This window comes from Octopus bimaculoides, chromosome 1 (genome assembly GCF_046866305.1).
Source record: "Octopus bimaculoides isolate indiv1 chromosome 1, ASM4686630v1, whole genome shotgun sequence".
Lineage (NCBI taxonomy): Eukaryota > Metazoa > Mollusca > Cephalopoda > Octopoda > Octopodidae > Octopus > Octopus bimaculoides.
This window is the reverse complement of record NC_142928.1, coordinates 136,586,362-136,602,934: the sequence shown is the minus strand read 5'-3', so window position 1 is coordinate 136,602,934 and position 16,573 is coordinate 136,586,362. Positions and strand designations below refer to the sequence as shown.

At 33.5% G+C, this 16,573-nt stretch overlaps 1 protein-coding gene across 6 annotated transcripts in view; it reads left to right on the top strand.

Moving 5' to 3' along the window:
- Nucleotides 1-16,573, top strand: part of LOC106871491 (uncharacterized) — a 63,217-nt gene that overhangs the window by 42,886 nt on the left and 3,758 nt on the right. For 3 of the 6 annotated variants that reach the window (XM_052970996.2, XM_089359142.1, XM_052970992.2), the window contains 13 exons: nucleotides 1,969-2,250; nucleotides 4,271-4,358; nucleotides 6,740-6,876; nucleotides 7,100-7,203; nucleotides 7,461-7,625; nucleotides 8,309-8,443; nucleotides 9,925-9,987; nucleotides 10,137-10,219; nucleotides 11,911-12,246; nucleotides 12,524-12,575; nucleotides 12,682-12,777; nucleotides 15,561-15,973; nucleotides 16,079-16,538. In XM_052970996.2, coding sequence (XP_052826956.1) covers nucleotides 1,969-2,250; nucleotides 4,271-4,358; nucleotides 6,740-6,876; nucleotides 7,100-7,203; nucleotides 7,461-7,625; nucleotides 8,309-8,443; nucleotides 9,925-9,987; nucleotides 10,137-10,219; nucleotides 11,911-12,246; nucleotides 12,524-12,575; nucleotides 12,682-12,777; nucleotides 15,561-15,973; nucleotides 16,079-16,538 — 2,414 coding nt within the window. The remainder of the gene's footprint in view (nucleotides 1-1,968; nucleotides 2,251-4,270; nucleotides 4,359-6,739; nucleotides 6,877-7,099; nucleotides 7,204-7,460; nucleotides 7,626-8,308; nucleotides 8,444-9,924; nucleotides 9,988-10,136; nucleotides 10,220-11,910; nucleotides 12,247-12,523; nucleotides 12,576-12,681; nucleotides 12,778-15,560; nucleotides 15,974-16,078; nucleotides 16,539-16,573) is intronic. The other 3 variants (XM_052971005.2, XM_089359143.1, XM_052971003.2) reach the window with 1 other exon arrangement.

Sequence of the window (16,573 nt, the reverse complement as noted above, 5' to 3'; positions counted from 1 at the left end):
TTCATTTTCATCCAATAGTGTTTAGACTCAGAAGGAAAAAAAAATTATGTAATCACTAGTAAAGGAAATAATCTTGTATCTCACTTTTTATTGTCATGAACAAATCCCTACCCCTTTACTAAAAGTTTTACAATTGCTGTAACTGCTATGTCTTGCATATCTTTTTTTAATATCCCACATGCAAAACTGCTAGTCCCAAAACAACATTCCCCTTCAAAATCAGAAAGGATTTTATTGCTTGATGATGCTTAACGCAGCTTAAGGAAATAATAGGGAATTACTTCTATAGCTGGGACACTTGTGCAAAAATCCCGAATCTGCATCCAAATAGAAGTGATTCTACTGATTTGCAAAAATAATGAACACACTACAACCTCTGATCCATGTGTACCATCTGCTTTCTAGCTCTTTTTTCTCCTTCCCTTTCCTTCTCATTGCTACTTCAATGCTCTCTGTTCCTGAGCTACTTTGCTGCATATCTGTCCCACTCTGTGTAGGCTCAGTAACCCAGCATCCCACACTAATCACTTGGTCAAGCTTTACTCCTATCTCTCTGCCTACGTTTCTCCTGCAAATGACAGTTTACTCGTGTTTTAACTGATTATCAACTGTATCAATCATTCCCCAACCTTGAAAAGCCTGTAGCTGACACCACTCCTTTGCCAAAGCAGTACAAAAAAGTGTTGTATTCAGCTGCAGAGCGATGCAAATACCTGCTGGCTTTGACAATTGATAGTCATATAGAATGTAGGAAACTCTGATTTAAGTAATTTGAAGGTGGAAATGGCTGCTCACTAGCTTATAATTCTAGTTTTAGGGGGAAAGCTATTCTGGATTAAGTGATCAAAAAACTGGATTGTCATAAAGTGATTTGAGTTAGAGCTGAAGCAAAACAACTGACCAATTTTCTCATGTTGGCTTCCTTAAAAATATCCATTTTCCAAAATATTACTGTTTCTTAAGTTACCAGTGTTATGCAATTCCCACCCTCCAGTGAACATTTGTATTATTTTATGCTTGTGCATTTTATTCCTATTTGGTATTTACAATTAAAACTTTTGTTATTGAGATATTTTCATTTATTATTGATAACGACTTATTTTTCTTTTTAATTTGCCTTATTCTAACTTGTGATCATTTTAAACAAAGATCTAATTATTTTTGTTATTTAAACAAAAAAAAAATGTGTATATTATATTGTTTTGGTAGGGAATCTGTATAGCTTTCATGAAATAGTTCTTTAATCTTTTGTAATACTTTAAATATAATCAGAGCAGTAGATGGCAGATAAAATGGTATTTGGCTGTCACTTTGTGATCCAAGTTCAAATCTCACCTGGTTTGACTTAACCTTTTATCCTTGCTGGTGTGGTCAAAAGAGCAAACATTTGTTGTATATTCTCTTCTTTACAGAAAATATGTACATCTGGGCGTCAGAAAGTTCTGACTTAATTGGATTCACATGGAAAATAAAAATAAAAAATGGTGGGAGTTAAAAAAAAGCCCTAGTATTCTCTCTTAATGGCATTTTTGTTTTGTAATGTTTTTTCTTTTTATATTTTTAACTGTAACCACGATTGTGCAGAAATTTCTCTAAGTTTAATTTATAGGTTTGTAACCAGCTTTTCATAGCATTTTGCTGTAACAATGAATTTTGTTTTAAACCTATAAATGGCAGTAACAGAAGACATGAGGTAGTAGGTTCTTAGTACAGGCATCCCCTGCATTGTGGAAACATTGTGTTCTGGAAAATCTTGGTCATGACATGAAGCCTTTTTTGGATTGCATGTTACAAAGAAACCTATGGGAAATAGATTTCCTTTTAAGCATTAATGGCTGTGATTTTTAATATGCTTGTTTGGAAACTATTAAAGAAATTTCTCTAGTAACATTGTTTTGTTTATAAGGTATATTCTTGTGTTAAAGTACCTTTTCTCTCTTACTATCTATCATTTTAATATTTTCCCAGGAAACTTCCACTTTGCAAATGGTGACATAAACAAGCTAGAGACTGGTGGTGGGTTATTCTCTACAGTCGCTACTGCAGCTGAATCCCCACTACAAGCTACATCTGCAGAGTTTACAGCCACACCCGGAACACTGACAACCTCACCTACAGTGCCAGCAGCAGATCAGAGTAGTAATTCTGGTTCTGCAGCTGCTAGTAGTGGGACAATAATTGGGACCACTGGAATTGCAGCAACCAGTAATCCAATTATATATTCTACAACTGAAACTGTTGCCTTGCAAGGTAGTGTACTCAGTTTTAATACATTTAAATTCAAGATCTTCCCCTTTTATGTTGTAAGGAAGAAGAAAATTGGGTGTAAGCGAGGGCTGTGGAGTCAGTACACAAAACACATTTGGTACCATTGATTCCAACTCTGACTTCTGTTTATGAAACTAAAAATCAGATGCGTAACGTTTCATTTTCGATATTAAAGCTTTGATGGAATAAGACTTAAGTGAATGTAACCTGAAAGGTTTACATTAATGAAATAAAAATTATATTGCAAAATATTGAAAAGTTTAGCCCTACAAAATTTTAAGAAACAATGTATCTGTAGAATAGAGGTTAAAACAAAAAAAATCTGAAATCGAAGATTTAGCATTATTCTCTAAGAAACAGAATTGATTCTACCAGATCTTCCTTCATAGAAATCCTTTAAACTTCATTTATTTTGGTGCAGCAAACAAACTAGTATCTGTGAAACTGAACATTTTTAGCTCATTATATTACAATTTGTACATTTTTACTGACTTCAACTTTTGACTACAAAGTCTTGGTACAACCATATGAGAATGGGTATTGAACAAGGATGTGGTTGTGATGAATTTAGTGCTCAAAAAGCCTACAAGTTCAGTTCATGGTATTTGAATTTAGTGTAGAGCTCAAGTGATTAAAGTAGTTATGAAATCTTAGATTCAAGGTAACGATATGAGAACAATATTAGATGTACCATGAAATATTTAATTTTAAGTGAAATTAATCAAAAACGATGGAAAAATGTTCTCATATATATATATACATCCCTTTCAAATTACAGAAAGTTTAATTTTTGCTGTTGTTTCTCATGAAAATTTTGATGTGTTAAAATTAATAGAGTTCTAGTGGGTACAAGAAAATAAGATTATAATCTTTCTTTATCAATCATTCTGTTGTGCCACAGTCTAGAGACATTGCTCCTTTGTAACTTGCTGAAATAGCTACTTCTTCCACTTCATAACCAAATATTCAAATTTGCAATGAAAAATCACATGTTATACAGAGTTCCAATCTTTGAGTGTAGACACATAACATCCTAGAATCTGTATGCCGTCTCTTAAATTTCAAAATAAAGTGATCACATTCAGACAATAAAATATGCTGGTAGCTAATCAATCATCAGTATTTCTCTATAATTATTCTGTATTTGTTCAATTTCGACCATTGCAAATAAGAAAATTATGTAATTGTATCATTGCTGTTTTTTCACCCATTTTTGCAAACTGGTATCAGAAAAGGCATGCAAAACAGCAGAGCTCCACATGTCTGCGCTACAAATGCCTGCAACATAAATCAATGTGCACTATGCTGACTGTCAATGCATTTACACTTAAGTTTGCAGTTAAGGTTGGGTTTTATAACTGGAGATGTCACTTCTGTCATCAACACAGCCAGTTTGCTCATGTATCACTGCAGCACAACTAGGGAGATTATCATCTCTACCTCATTTACTTTAATCTTCTAGGGACTGGATATCTTTCATTTAGGTGTCTTTTGGACATTTTTATATTTTCTTTAGAAATTCATGCTAAGTAAAAAAAAACAAAAAAAACATTAATAATAGATTTACTCTAGCAATTTAGACTAAGAAGCTGTTAAAATTTCTTAATACTAGTATTGATAAATGAAATTTGCTTGTAAAATTTTCACACTGCACTTGCAATAATTGAAATCAAAACTTTTCAGATGTCCATTTTCCTCATTTGCAGTTATGAGTTATTGGATTTGATAGCATAAAATATGCACAAGCATACTAGTCATACCGCAATTTCAGCAGTGCATGTTCAGGAAAATGTATGTAATAGGGCCTTGGGTGATTTTCTGAGACTTTTTTTTTTTTTGTAAAGTGTATCTTATATTCCACCAAATACAGTATCTTTTAACTAGTTACCATTTGGTATTTGAAGCACTCCACCTATTTGTAGCTAGCTAGAAAAAAAATATTTCATGCTTATATTTTAATTTTCTTCAATTTTGTTTTCTCCATGGTTTAACTTTCTTCCAGATGACAGTAAAACTCAGCTTGATGGGACTCTGTCTGAAGAGCAGATCCGTCGGTTGCTCAAGACACAATTGGAGTACTATTTCTCAAGGTATTTTTTATTTTGTTTTTAACCAATTTTGTATCACTGTAGTTCCCCAAATTTATTTATGAATAAGTTTACAAAGTCATAAAGTGTACTAAGAATGCAGTCATAATAGGCAATGTGTTCAATAGGAGAGAGAGATTTATAGGGGAATGCTTAACTGTTCTTTTGAGTATCTTGGATGTAGCAAAATTAGGGTTTCTGTGCTTATAAAAAATTTCTAGGAAAATATATTTGTTAGTGCTGAAGGTGTTGACAATAAATTGATCTAAAACTACTTTTTCATGTTATGTATATAAAATAGTAGGAAAAAGAAAAAAAAGAAGCAAGTTATGGAAGGAATTAATTAATCTTTTTGTTATATTTAAAAAAAAAAATAATCAAGAATTTTTGTAAAATAGGTTTGTTGTTAAACTGGTGTTTGGAACATGAATTAGAATGAATTTTTGATAAAGGGTTTCAGCTTAGATCATGATGTTAGTATTAGAGAAGTATGAGTGCAGGTGAGTTGGTATCAGAAGGATTTGGCTATCTTTGCTCTATATTGATAATTTCTATTTAAAAAAAAAAAAAGTAATGATATTACAAAATAAAAGTGATAATGCCAGCATAATAGAAATGAGTGAATCATATAAAGGTTTGGGTGGGATTTCAACTAAACACGAGTTCATTAAATATTCATGAGATATTTGCTTATTAAAAAAAAATTCTGATGTGAACTAAAGTGGTGTCATGGACTGGTAAGCAGAGTTACTAGCAATTATTTTCAGTATTTTATATGGTATAAATTCATCCACTTGTTTTGTTTGCTAACTTTCGCAGGCTTGTATAAAATGTTGGTGTCATAAGATTCTATAGTGTTCTGTATCATTTAGTAATGAGCTCTCTGTTGATGAATGTGTTGTTGCTTTCAACATCAAATGTTTTTACCCTCTTTGGCATATAAAGTTTTTTGTCAAAACTATCTGCTTATGGGGCTCCACCCGCCTCTTGTCTCTTGGTTTGTTGGCTTCATGTCACATTAGGCTATCATAATGCTGATAAAGCTCTATTTGATCCACACTTGATCAATGCACATTACTCCCCTCCTGTCAGTGCCCCCCCCCCCATTTTCCTTTTATATATCAGTGACCTTTTTGCTTTCTCTTCCAACAATGCCCACTCCCACAAAACACCATCTTTCATTCCTCCTCAGTCTTTTGCACATATGAATGGATAGTTAAGGTACCTCATACTAAATCTCTACTCCCTCCATGAACAGAAGCCTGGAACATTTTCCATTGGAGGTCTGGCCAATTGTGTCTTATTCATAACAAAAAGGAAATGTTTAATCATTGCATAGATTTTTTTTTTTAAATCACAGTGCAACATGCATGCGTGACCAGTTCACATTGCATTTGTTTCAAATATCAAACTTCTTTGCAATGCAGATCCTTAATGTAGTAAAATTTGCATCTCAAAATGGACCTTTCTCTTTGGAATCAAAATAACCCCAAACCCCCAAAATTACTTTGATTAGAAATTGTATACTGCTGCTACACACTTAGATATTCTTGACCACATTCAAAGGCTGGCCATTTAACTGATAAGCATGAAATCACACACACATACAAGCTGTGTTAACCTTTCTGTTGTTACTGAAATAACTGCAGAGCTAGTCGATCACTTGTCATCTCCAGTCAGACTGTCTTGACTGAGTTGTCTCTCTTCCCACATCACCTATATTGCCGCAAAGATCCCATTGCCAGTCAGTAAAGCTTAGTTTCTTTCCTTCTCAGAATGTCGGTCCCCTGTAATTCTTTAACATGTCTTCACAGACTTTCGAAGACCATGGGTACAATGAAACTTAGTAAAATGGTAGGTTGTCGGTTACCATAGCCGACCAAAATCTTGAGTGGATTTGATATAGAGAGACTGAAAGAAGCCTGTCGTGTAATGTGTGTCTTGTCTTGTCTTCACATGATTGTTGTGAGTATTATTGTCAAATGAGCACAATTGATCATTTTCAGTATTGTGTGGGAACATATCTGGCAATGGCAAAATATTGTCTTGCTTAGAAACAGGTGAGGTGGATGCCTCAATAAATTGTTTGTTCCTTGTAAAAAGTGGATGTTAAAACAATGTGCATGCACAGTAATGCCTTCCCATACCATGGTTCATTATTTAAGCTTATGTCAACTTCTCCATGGTGTTGTTTTGCATTTATAAGATAAATATATACAAATTGTAAGAATAATAAGAAAATACACTACAGTACTGTTTCCACTTCACAGATTTTCACCTATTACGGGGGTGGGGGTTGGAACGTAACACCCACAATAGTAGAGAGATTACTGTATATAAGCTTATGAATTTAATTAAAATTGATCTTAAATTTCATTTTACAGAGAAAACTTGACATCTGATACATATTTAATGTCACAAATGGATGCTGACCAGTATGTGGCTATATCGGCTGTTGCAAATTTCAGTCAGGTTCAGCGATTGACAAATAATCACGACCTGGTTGTGGATGTTCTTCGAGGTGAGTTGCTGAAAAATTCATATCTGTTTCAATTGCTGTGAATTCCTTTAATTTATATTAAATTTTTCTTGGCTGAATTAGTAAGAAAAACACTATTTGAAATATATCAATCATAAAACCCTGTTATTGTTAATTGTTAACATTTTGTATTTTCCCATTTAATGTTAAATTTACTACCTATATCCACTGTATTTATACTGTGATTTTGTATGTTACTTCATAGAGTGTCAGAATGTACAAGTTGATGATAAAGGTGAAAAGGTGCGGCCTAATCACAACAGATGTATTGTGATACTACGCGAAATTCCAGCATCTACTCCCGTTCAAGTAAGGTTCTCTTAATAATTCAATGCATATTCTATCAATTCAGGCTATTAAACTGAAAGAATAACCAAACTAATTTCTGAATGAAAATATGTTTAAAAAATATTAAATTTTACTCTGAAGATAGTAAAAATTCATTTTTTGCTAGGTTTGACGATATGAGCTTAATGCTACTGTTGTTTAGAATATATTACTTGTCATAATGTGCCTATGAATTTTGCTTATCTTTTTTATAACTTCTCGTCTCTCTCCACTTATAGGATGTTGAAACTCTATTTTCCGGTAGCAATTGCCCCAAATTCGTTAGCTGTGAATTTGCGCACAATGATAATTGGTATGTGACTTTTGACTCTGATGAAGATGCTCAAAGAGCCTATCAATATCTACGTGAAGAAGTAAAGTCTTTTCTTGGAAAACCAATAATGGTAAGTGTTTAGACACAAATTTACGTACCAGAATTTCCTGGTAACCTGCTTCATACTGAAAGATTGATCAGTTTATAAAAGCAACTTCTACCTATCTCCTTAGATTGAACCAAATCAGATTACACTACTTACCTTCATTCACACCATGTTCTCTTCTTCTTCTACTACTACTACTACTACTAGTTGTAATGTTAATTTCTGTCCTTACCTTTCATTTAAAGTAACTTTCTTCATTAGCAGAGGTATTTAGTCTGAAACCCCTCCATTTCTTTATTTTAGATATATCTCCACTCCAACAACCCCCAATACTAATTAGGTCATTTAGATAAAAACAATCTTATGACCTATTTGATCAGTACAACGACTTCACTTTATGGGGTGAGCCTAATAGGAATTGCACTATCTTTATCAATTTTTTCTGTCATCAATTCTGCAACTGATTATTTCAGGATAGTTTTGGTGAATTTTTTTTTATCCTGCAAATTTTTGTTTTTGCAGTTTCCGGAATTATTTGTTTCTCACTATGGTACAGACTCATTGTGTTCACATAACCAGTGTCAAACCATCCTTGCCTCAGCCATTATTCTTGATATATATTTGTGTAGGAAAAATATTAAGAAGAGTTATGCACTTGTATTTTGCATATCATCATATTAAACTGTTGAATTTTGTATTGTGAACAGGCTCGAATAAAAGCTAAACCCTTAATACGGTCAACATATGTACCGAGAAATGGGTTAAAACCGCAGTTTGAACAGCAAGCTTACAATTCAACACAAAGATATGCTGCATATGTACCAAATTTAAATTTTCAGCAAGTAAGTATGTCACAATTCTGAAAAATGTATTTTGATTTTAAAGTATACTTTGTAAGTTAAAAAGGATTTAAAATGAAATATAATGTAATGCATTATATTGACAGGCTTTGAAACTATGCTGCAGGAATTTCAGCTTTACATTATCATTATTTATTAATCAGCACATAATGCAAAATATGATTTGACGTTTCCTTTATATTGCCAAGTAAAGACTATAAACCAAATTTATTAAAAAAATCTGAGTAGTGATTACGTTGTCATTGATTCTCAGAAATGAAACTTGTATAGATAAGCGAAATTTTTTTTATGCAAAAAAAAAAAAAAAAAAAAAAAAAGCCATCAAATAAGAGGCTAAAAACTGATAAATATTTCAGTGTGTATAACTTGGTTTTCTTTCATCTCAATATTGTAGTAGTTTTTGAGTATGTGTGTGTGTGTGTGTGTGTGTCTTGAAGAAGGAGATGCACCTTTCACAGAACCTTTTTGAGATTCATGAATTCAATCTAGTTCACAATCCATTTGTGAAGGGAAGGATTCTTTTGGGGCAGGTATGACATTTGTGGCTAAAATTCCCAGTGTTTTAATTCTGCAGTATATGCTGTAAAAATAATTTTGTTCTCTTATTCTATTTAGTTTTTTTTTTAAATCTGAATTTGTGACAACAGTGTTGTTGGTTACAGATTCCCAACATGCTGATCACTACTTCCACTGCACTTTTAATAGTAAGGAATGTCTAATTTGATGCTCCAGTTTTCTTCATATTTCTATCCACTAGCAATGCAAATCAGCATGCATATTTATATATTCATATATGAGAAGCTTCCTTAGTTTCTCTGCCAAATTCCACCTACAAGGTATTGGTCAGCCTAAGGTCATGGTGAGAGAAACCTGCCCAGTGTGCTGGATACTGAGATTGTACTCAGAATGACAACTAATTCTAGATCAGTGTTTCTGAAGGTGGGTTATGGCAATATTTTGGTGTAGTATGAGTTACTTTAGAATGGAGCCAAAGTAATGAGTGAATAAAACTTAGTTTTAATCAGAACTTTTCTTCACAATATGCCCCCCCCCCCACTCTCTCTTCTCTCCTATCTCTCTCCCTCATTCATTCATTCATCATGGTTGCTTTTCTTCCCCTATTGAAGTGGAGCATGGCATAAAGATTGTTGAGAAATACTGCTCTATATAAATACCAAAATGAGAGGAAAAAATCAATTTTTAATGACAAGGAAAATTCTTTAGTGAAATTTTAAATTCAGGAGATTATCCATGCATAATTGGGATTAGTCCATTATAATCTTGCAAGTGTTTCAACTTGCAGCTCAGGTCATGCTTGTAGTGCTAGAGGTGAGGAAGTGGTGGTTTCGAAGGGAAGTCAGTCAAAGAGTTACAGAAAGCTTCACTATTGAAGCAAGTGGGGAGAATTCTTCATGATTGTTTCTTGCTTAATGGCTTTTTTTTTTTCTTCTTTCCTTTTATAGTTATATTATCCTGTCATGCCTTCTTGGCCACCAGCTGGTCACACCATAATGGATCCTAGCATGGTAAAAATCTTTTTAAAACTTTTATCTATCATGGCTTCAAATAAATTTCTACTGCTAATCGTTGTGTTTTATCTTTATTCATTGGTTACTTAAATTTTATCTATATTTCTAGAATTTATTTTCTTTAAGAATTATTTTCATTTCTTAAGGTATTTGCAATGAATGGATACCAAGCAACAGGTGTCAAACTAAACACTCCTGGTAGACATCAATTTCCAAATATGCGTGTTGGGTAAGTATTATCTACTCATAATGAAAATTATAGTTAAAGTATAAATATGTCCGCTATCTTTAGTTCTTAAATTGCATTTTAGCAGCACAAAATGAGGATTCACTCTTATGTAGTAATGATAATTGCATCTAGTTTCAATTTTGCCTGTAGAGCTTTATTAGCAGTTTGTTATTTTTATTTCCACTGCATGTAAATTTTAAAATTTTAACTCACTTAAGAAGAGGATTGTATTTTTTCTGAGATTGGCCTAATATGGAGGGCTACTTAGTTTTCAGCTTTAGAAATTGAAGCAAGTAGATTGTGCTTTATTTGATGAGTGTGACACATTTAACTTCTATAACTTGTAGAGCTGTTGTCAATCCTGACCCTACTTAATGAATGTTAACATTTAGGCATAACAGTAGTAATGTTTGTCATTTATCCACATAAATGTTATACGTTTTCAGAGTAAAACTGGAGAAGGGATTAATTATTAGAATATACATTGTGCAGTTAATGTAAACTATTCCCATATTTCGTGATGGTTCTGTTGCAATTACCAAGATAGTAAATTTTCTGTATAAATGATTAAACTCTTGTGTAACCAGAACTTGGTTTGAAAATGATATCTAGGACAGAAGTGTATTGAATAAAGCTTATGGACTATGTCTAGATATGTGCTACATTATTGAACTCAATTTCTGTAGTGCTGAGTAGATCAGTGTTTATAATCTCAACAAACTTACTCTTTAAGGTTTATGGACTATTTTCTTTAGAAACCATTGATAAAATTGAAACACATTATCTACTGTGACACTATATATTAGTGTGGAAACTGCTGTATATGGTTGTGGAGAGAGAACTAGACACCCAGCTTATTATCATGGTTAGATTTAAATGTATTGTTATCACTGGAGGCACGGTAGATTGTTGGATTGAGCGTATGGTTACAAGTTCAATCCGCACACACACCCAATATAGTTTCTGTATTTTTTGTCCTTTCAGCATTGCTAACTTTTTCCTTTTTTGTTTAAGCCCCTAAGCCAGTCCCAATCATGCAAGACCTTTCAAGCCACAATAATCCATTGTAATCTAGGACTAAATTAACATCTTCGTTTTTAAAGATAGTTATGACAGTCTAAATCATCCAGACTGTTATTAGCGTTTTCTAAACTAATTTAACCATTTAGCATTCAAACTGGCCATATCTGGTCCAAATATTCTGCCTGTTTTATGTTGATACTTGCCATATCTGGCCTTTCACACCAACCCTACAATGTCATTCTAAAAATAGTCACATCAGCAAAGTCTCAAATCTATGAGATGCATTGTTAATTCAAATCTGAATAAATCCAATTACTTTACATTTGTTTCACACACACACACACACACATGTACATACAAACTTGATACAATACATTGTTGAAATAGCTTCTTCCTTTAATACAGTCAAAACTAACATGAACTAATAGTTAACTCCCAGAATTGCAATACTAAATACTTAATAAGATTTTTAGAAAAGTGGATATTTAGTTTTTAATAATTCCTCTCAGTGAGTACACTCCTAAATTCCAGTGAATGTCCACTAATGTAGCGCTTTTTTCCCCCAACTGCATTCTTACATAAGACAAATATATATAGGCAGAGACAAATTTAAAATGAAATTATCAATCACAGCATTTATCAGGTTAAATTTTTTCCTCCTCCCTTAGTCGTACTGCAAAGCCAAATCGTCTTAATCAAGAGAGAGCCAGTAGCGATAGTCGGTTACCTCATGATCGTCACCAGAATCCAAATGCTCATCGGTCCAGTCCAAGGAGTACAGAAAATACCCATGTGACACCACCTTTGTTTCCCAACCGGAAAGGTGTTGACAATTGTCATCACAGTCATACAGCCCACCATCATCATTCTAGCACAACCGGGGGTAGTGCTACAACTACTACTACTACTACTCACTCATCTACCAATGTAGACTCCAGTTCTTCAATGCCTATCAGCCACTTATCAGATTCTAGTAAAGATTCTACAGCCCCACAACCACAGAGGTATGGCACCAGAGATTATTGTTTCCCTCATTATGTTATATACTTTGGTTATTTGGTTTCCTAAATTGATATAATAGATTGAACTCTATAGGGAAACAGCACTCCATATTATCATTTTTTGTTTTTATTATTGTCGTATCTTCTAAAGTTAATACCAAGAAAATTTGGGATATTATTTGTAGTTTGGCATTAGAACTTATGACCTTGTGTGAGTCATTGTTCCAAAATCCCCTATATTTTATATCATTAATTCATACCCCCTTTTGTACATTTACAGGAAAATTTATAAAAACCGGAGAAAAAGAGAGGACGATAATTCTAAATTATCTGTGAGTGTATTTTGTATTACTTTTGTACTTTGTAATAAAATATTTTAATATAAATCATTAGTATTTTAAATTTAAAAAAAAAATCATTTTCCTTTCTGTTTTTTAGCGCCAAACCTCATCACAATTATCTACCAATAACAAATTTACCGAGCCATTATTTGAATTTGAGTCTAATTCGTTCCCACCATTACCAGGATCACAAGTAAGTGAACAGCTACACAGTTTTGACCATTTAACCCTTTATTGTTAAAATTAATTTGTCAAATGTAATGCTTATCTGTTTACTTTAATTTTGATTTATTCAGGTTCAAGTGGGGTGTCCACAATATTTGCTTGTAACTTTGTTAATTTTCTACATACAGATTTGAAATTTTGTAAATGGCTGCTTATATGCCAGTGGTTTTAGTTACATAATTTTAGCTGATCTTTCTGACTAAATTTGACTTTTATGGGCAGGTAAATTTAGCAGGTGTAAAAACAATAGCATTATGAATAAACATATTCATATTCTTAATACATCTTACCTGTTTGATTTGTTACTAAAATTATCCCAGATGTCAACTGTCAACAATTTTACACTTTTCAAGATGAGGTACATTAATTTGAATTAATTAAAAGACAGGTGTAATTGGTACAAGATTTTATTCTTTTTCTATATTTCCTTCAAACGTTTTCATTGAAAATAAAGTACAAAATTCGGATCTAGTTCAAAACGGGGGCACCAGTTTTCATTTATGTTTTATGTAGTGTTTTTGGTACCGAAAGACTTTCAAACTTCGTATACTTATCTATTTTGTGTTATAGAACAAAAAAAATTTTGTATTCAAAGTTATTTCATGTAAAAAATTGTCGTTTCGATAATTTCAACCAATCACTGACAAGTATTCAGCTGTTTACAGTTACTCCTTTGGCAGTTTAAGCGGTGTAAAGCGTATTTAATCTCCATTACTTCTGACATTTTGCAGAGAGGCAACACACGTATGTTCGTTTTCCTTCTAATATAATTTCGTTAACATCTGCCTGAACTGTATGTGTACAACATTTACCCTAACCCTAACCTCAAAAACCAGGCCTTGTGCCTATAATAGAAAGGTTTATTAGCTACTGCCAATATGCTTCAGCCATTTTTTGACAAGGAAATAATAATTTTATCACCGCCAGAATCGTTTGTTTACGTAGTCAGCACTTACTGTATTCGGCTGAATGGACGTCAGTCATTGGTTGAAATTACAGAAATACGACAACTTTAACATGAAATAAGTTGCAATATAATAATTTTTCTTAAGAAGACTAAGAGAAAAAGATGTTTTATATGACACATTCTACCAGTGTCCCAAGTTTCAAAGTGTTTCATTAAGAAAATACTGGCGCCCCCGTTTTGAACTAGATCCCAAAATTCTTTTACTAGTCAATATACCATTCACTATGTGCTCTTTTACAATTGAACAAATTCTTTTTCATAACAGAATGCATCTAATAAAAAAAAATTCATTAATAGGTGAGACAAATATAGATGTGTAACATACTGAAAATCAATATGTATTTCTCACTTTCACATATTATTTATACAAAATTATATAGTTATGACATATTTCTGTCATGAAACTGTCCAAGAGCACTTTGCAAAAGGAACACATATACGAAGTCTCAGTCTGATACCCTTTTGCAATTTTTCTTTTTTGCAGCAAACACAGTCTGCAAACTTTTTTCCTTCTATTTATCTTTTTGACTTTATGAAAGTCAATATTTTCTCCCTCAGTTAATTTTGCTTTTCTCCCAGTTCTGTGCTTTCTAGAAGAAAAGCCCTCACATAATTGAGATGTGATGTCAACCCAAAATTTCAAGTGGTCGTAGTCCTTTAGTGGCAGAGGTACTTTGTGGCTTTTTACATATACAATATATGAATTTACTATAGTTAAATTAACTAAAAACCACAAAATGTACCTCCATTTCTTCCCAGGTTGACCAACTGGGTAATATGCTCAATATTGGTCAGATTTATCAACCCCACCCATATATTTGCTGTAACAAATATTCACTAGGGGTTTCTCCTCAGTTCCAGCACCAGGTTGTTCATTAGAAGACAAAATAAAATCTGTCTTTTATCTTTGAAAGCTGTAACTAAAATGTTTTTTGGGGTTTTTTTTTGCATTTGTAAAATGGTAAGAGACCATACAACATCATGTCCCAATCCATGCGGTCTGTTTCTATTATATTTTTTACACAATATCCAGTCTCTGATTCACAAACTTCCCATACCCCCATTTAGTAGGTTTGGCAGGCATGCCCTTAAAGCCTATCATGGTTTCATCTACACTGAGATTTTTCCCAGGTAGATACACAGTTTTATAATTATTAACAAGTAAATCAATTACAGGACATACTTTGTACAGGGGATCGTAGTTTGGGTCATTTTTGCTGGGGGCATTAGCAGAATCAGTTTAAATGCAAGTACTGAGATATTTTCGAATACCTCGTGTTCGATGTTATACTTGAGATATATGGATCGCCATACCTTATATCAAGACTCCAGTAGTTCCACAGTCAAGGATGCTGATTAACACCAAACATGATATTGTGAAAAACGCTCTCATTTCCTCAGTATAAGTTGGTTGCCATAGTGGATCGTTTCTTCCGTGAATAGAAATTAAACGTTGTGCATATTTGTTTGTTTTCTCTGCAACATTTTCAAAAAAAACTCTCTGATAAAAATTAAAAAATAGTCCAATGGTTGAGCATCAGGAGGTAAATTGTGTTGTGGGCCAGTGTTTTCTGTGAAAATCAGGAATAGTGATTGGTGTTGTAATCTTTGACCATGTTTACTAAACACACAATATTATAAAGCTTTGTTGAAATTGTACATTAGCTAGAAGTGGAGTGATGAAAAGTTGAAATAATGTATAGAATTTATGAAATTTACATTCTGCATTTTTCTTATTTTAAATGGTTTTGTTTCATCAAATTAAATGCTTTATCTTTTACCAGAATAATGCAGCATCAGGAGAAAAATTTGAGAATAAATTGTCAGATGTAGTGCGGGGTACTGCTAAGCCATTGGTTAAAGAATCTGTGATCACTGCTCCTATGGTGACTGCCACATCTTCCCCTGGTACCACCAATACCAATAATGCAGTTGTTGTATCTTCACTGAATACTGTTGCTGAAGTAGCTATTTCAAACCAGCTTCCAGCACAATCACCGGTAAACAAAGATACATCTTCTGCAGTTGCAGCTCCTCTGTTGACACCAGCTACTGCTGTCAGCTGCACTACTACTCTGACTGTTGCTCCAGCTGTCACCCCAACATTGCCATTAAGTGCTTCAGTCTCAACTCCATCAACCTGTATTTCAACACCTCCTGTACCTGCCGCTATTAGCCAGCCTATTGCTCCAACAAAGTTAGTATTTCTTTTCATACAGAAACATTTTGTATCTGATTTTTCGTATTGTGTGTGTGCTTGTAATAAATGAATCGTTTTAATATGGCTCTTTTGTTTCTGCAGGATTACTTCTTCAAATGCAAGTGCAACCACTAAGCTAAATACTGGAATTTATGCAGACAATGCAAAGTCTTCAGAGCCTCATGCAAATTCTCTCATGCAATCAGCTGGATGTGCTCCACATCTATCTGCTACTGCTGCCTCCACAACTCTTACGACTGCTGTTACTGCAAATCTGAAAGAATCCAGCATGGGAGCTGTTCCTCCCACTCTGCCAGCCCACAATAATGCCCCGAGCAACACGCCTCCATGTTTGCCGCCGTCGTCTTTACCGTCAACATCATTAAGCCATAGTGTAGCAGTTTCATCTCAGCAGGGTCACCATAGAGCTGCACAGTCTTCTACTCTACCTGTTATGACCACTAGTGCACCCGCTACCTCTTCTGGTTCTCCTAGTGCAGGGAGTGTGGCTAGTGCCACAGTAATTGCTACAAATACACAAACTACAAAACTTGTATCTACTGTGAGTATTTAGCCTTCAATATAATGCTAATTTTC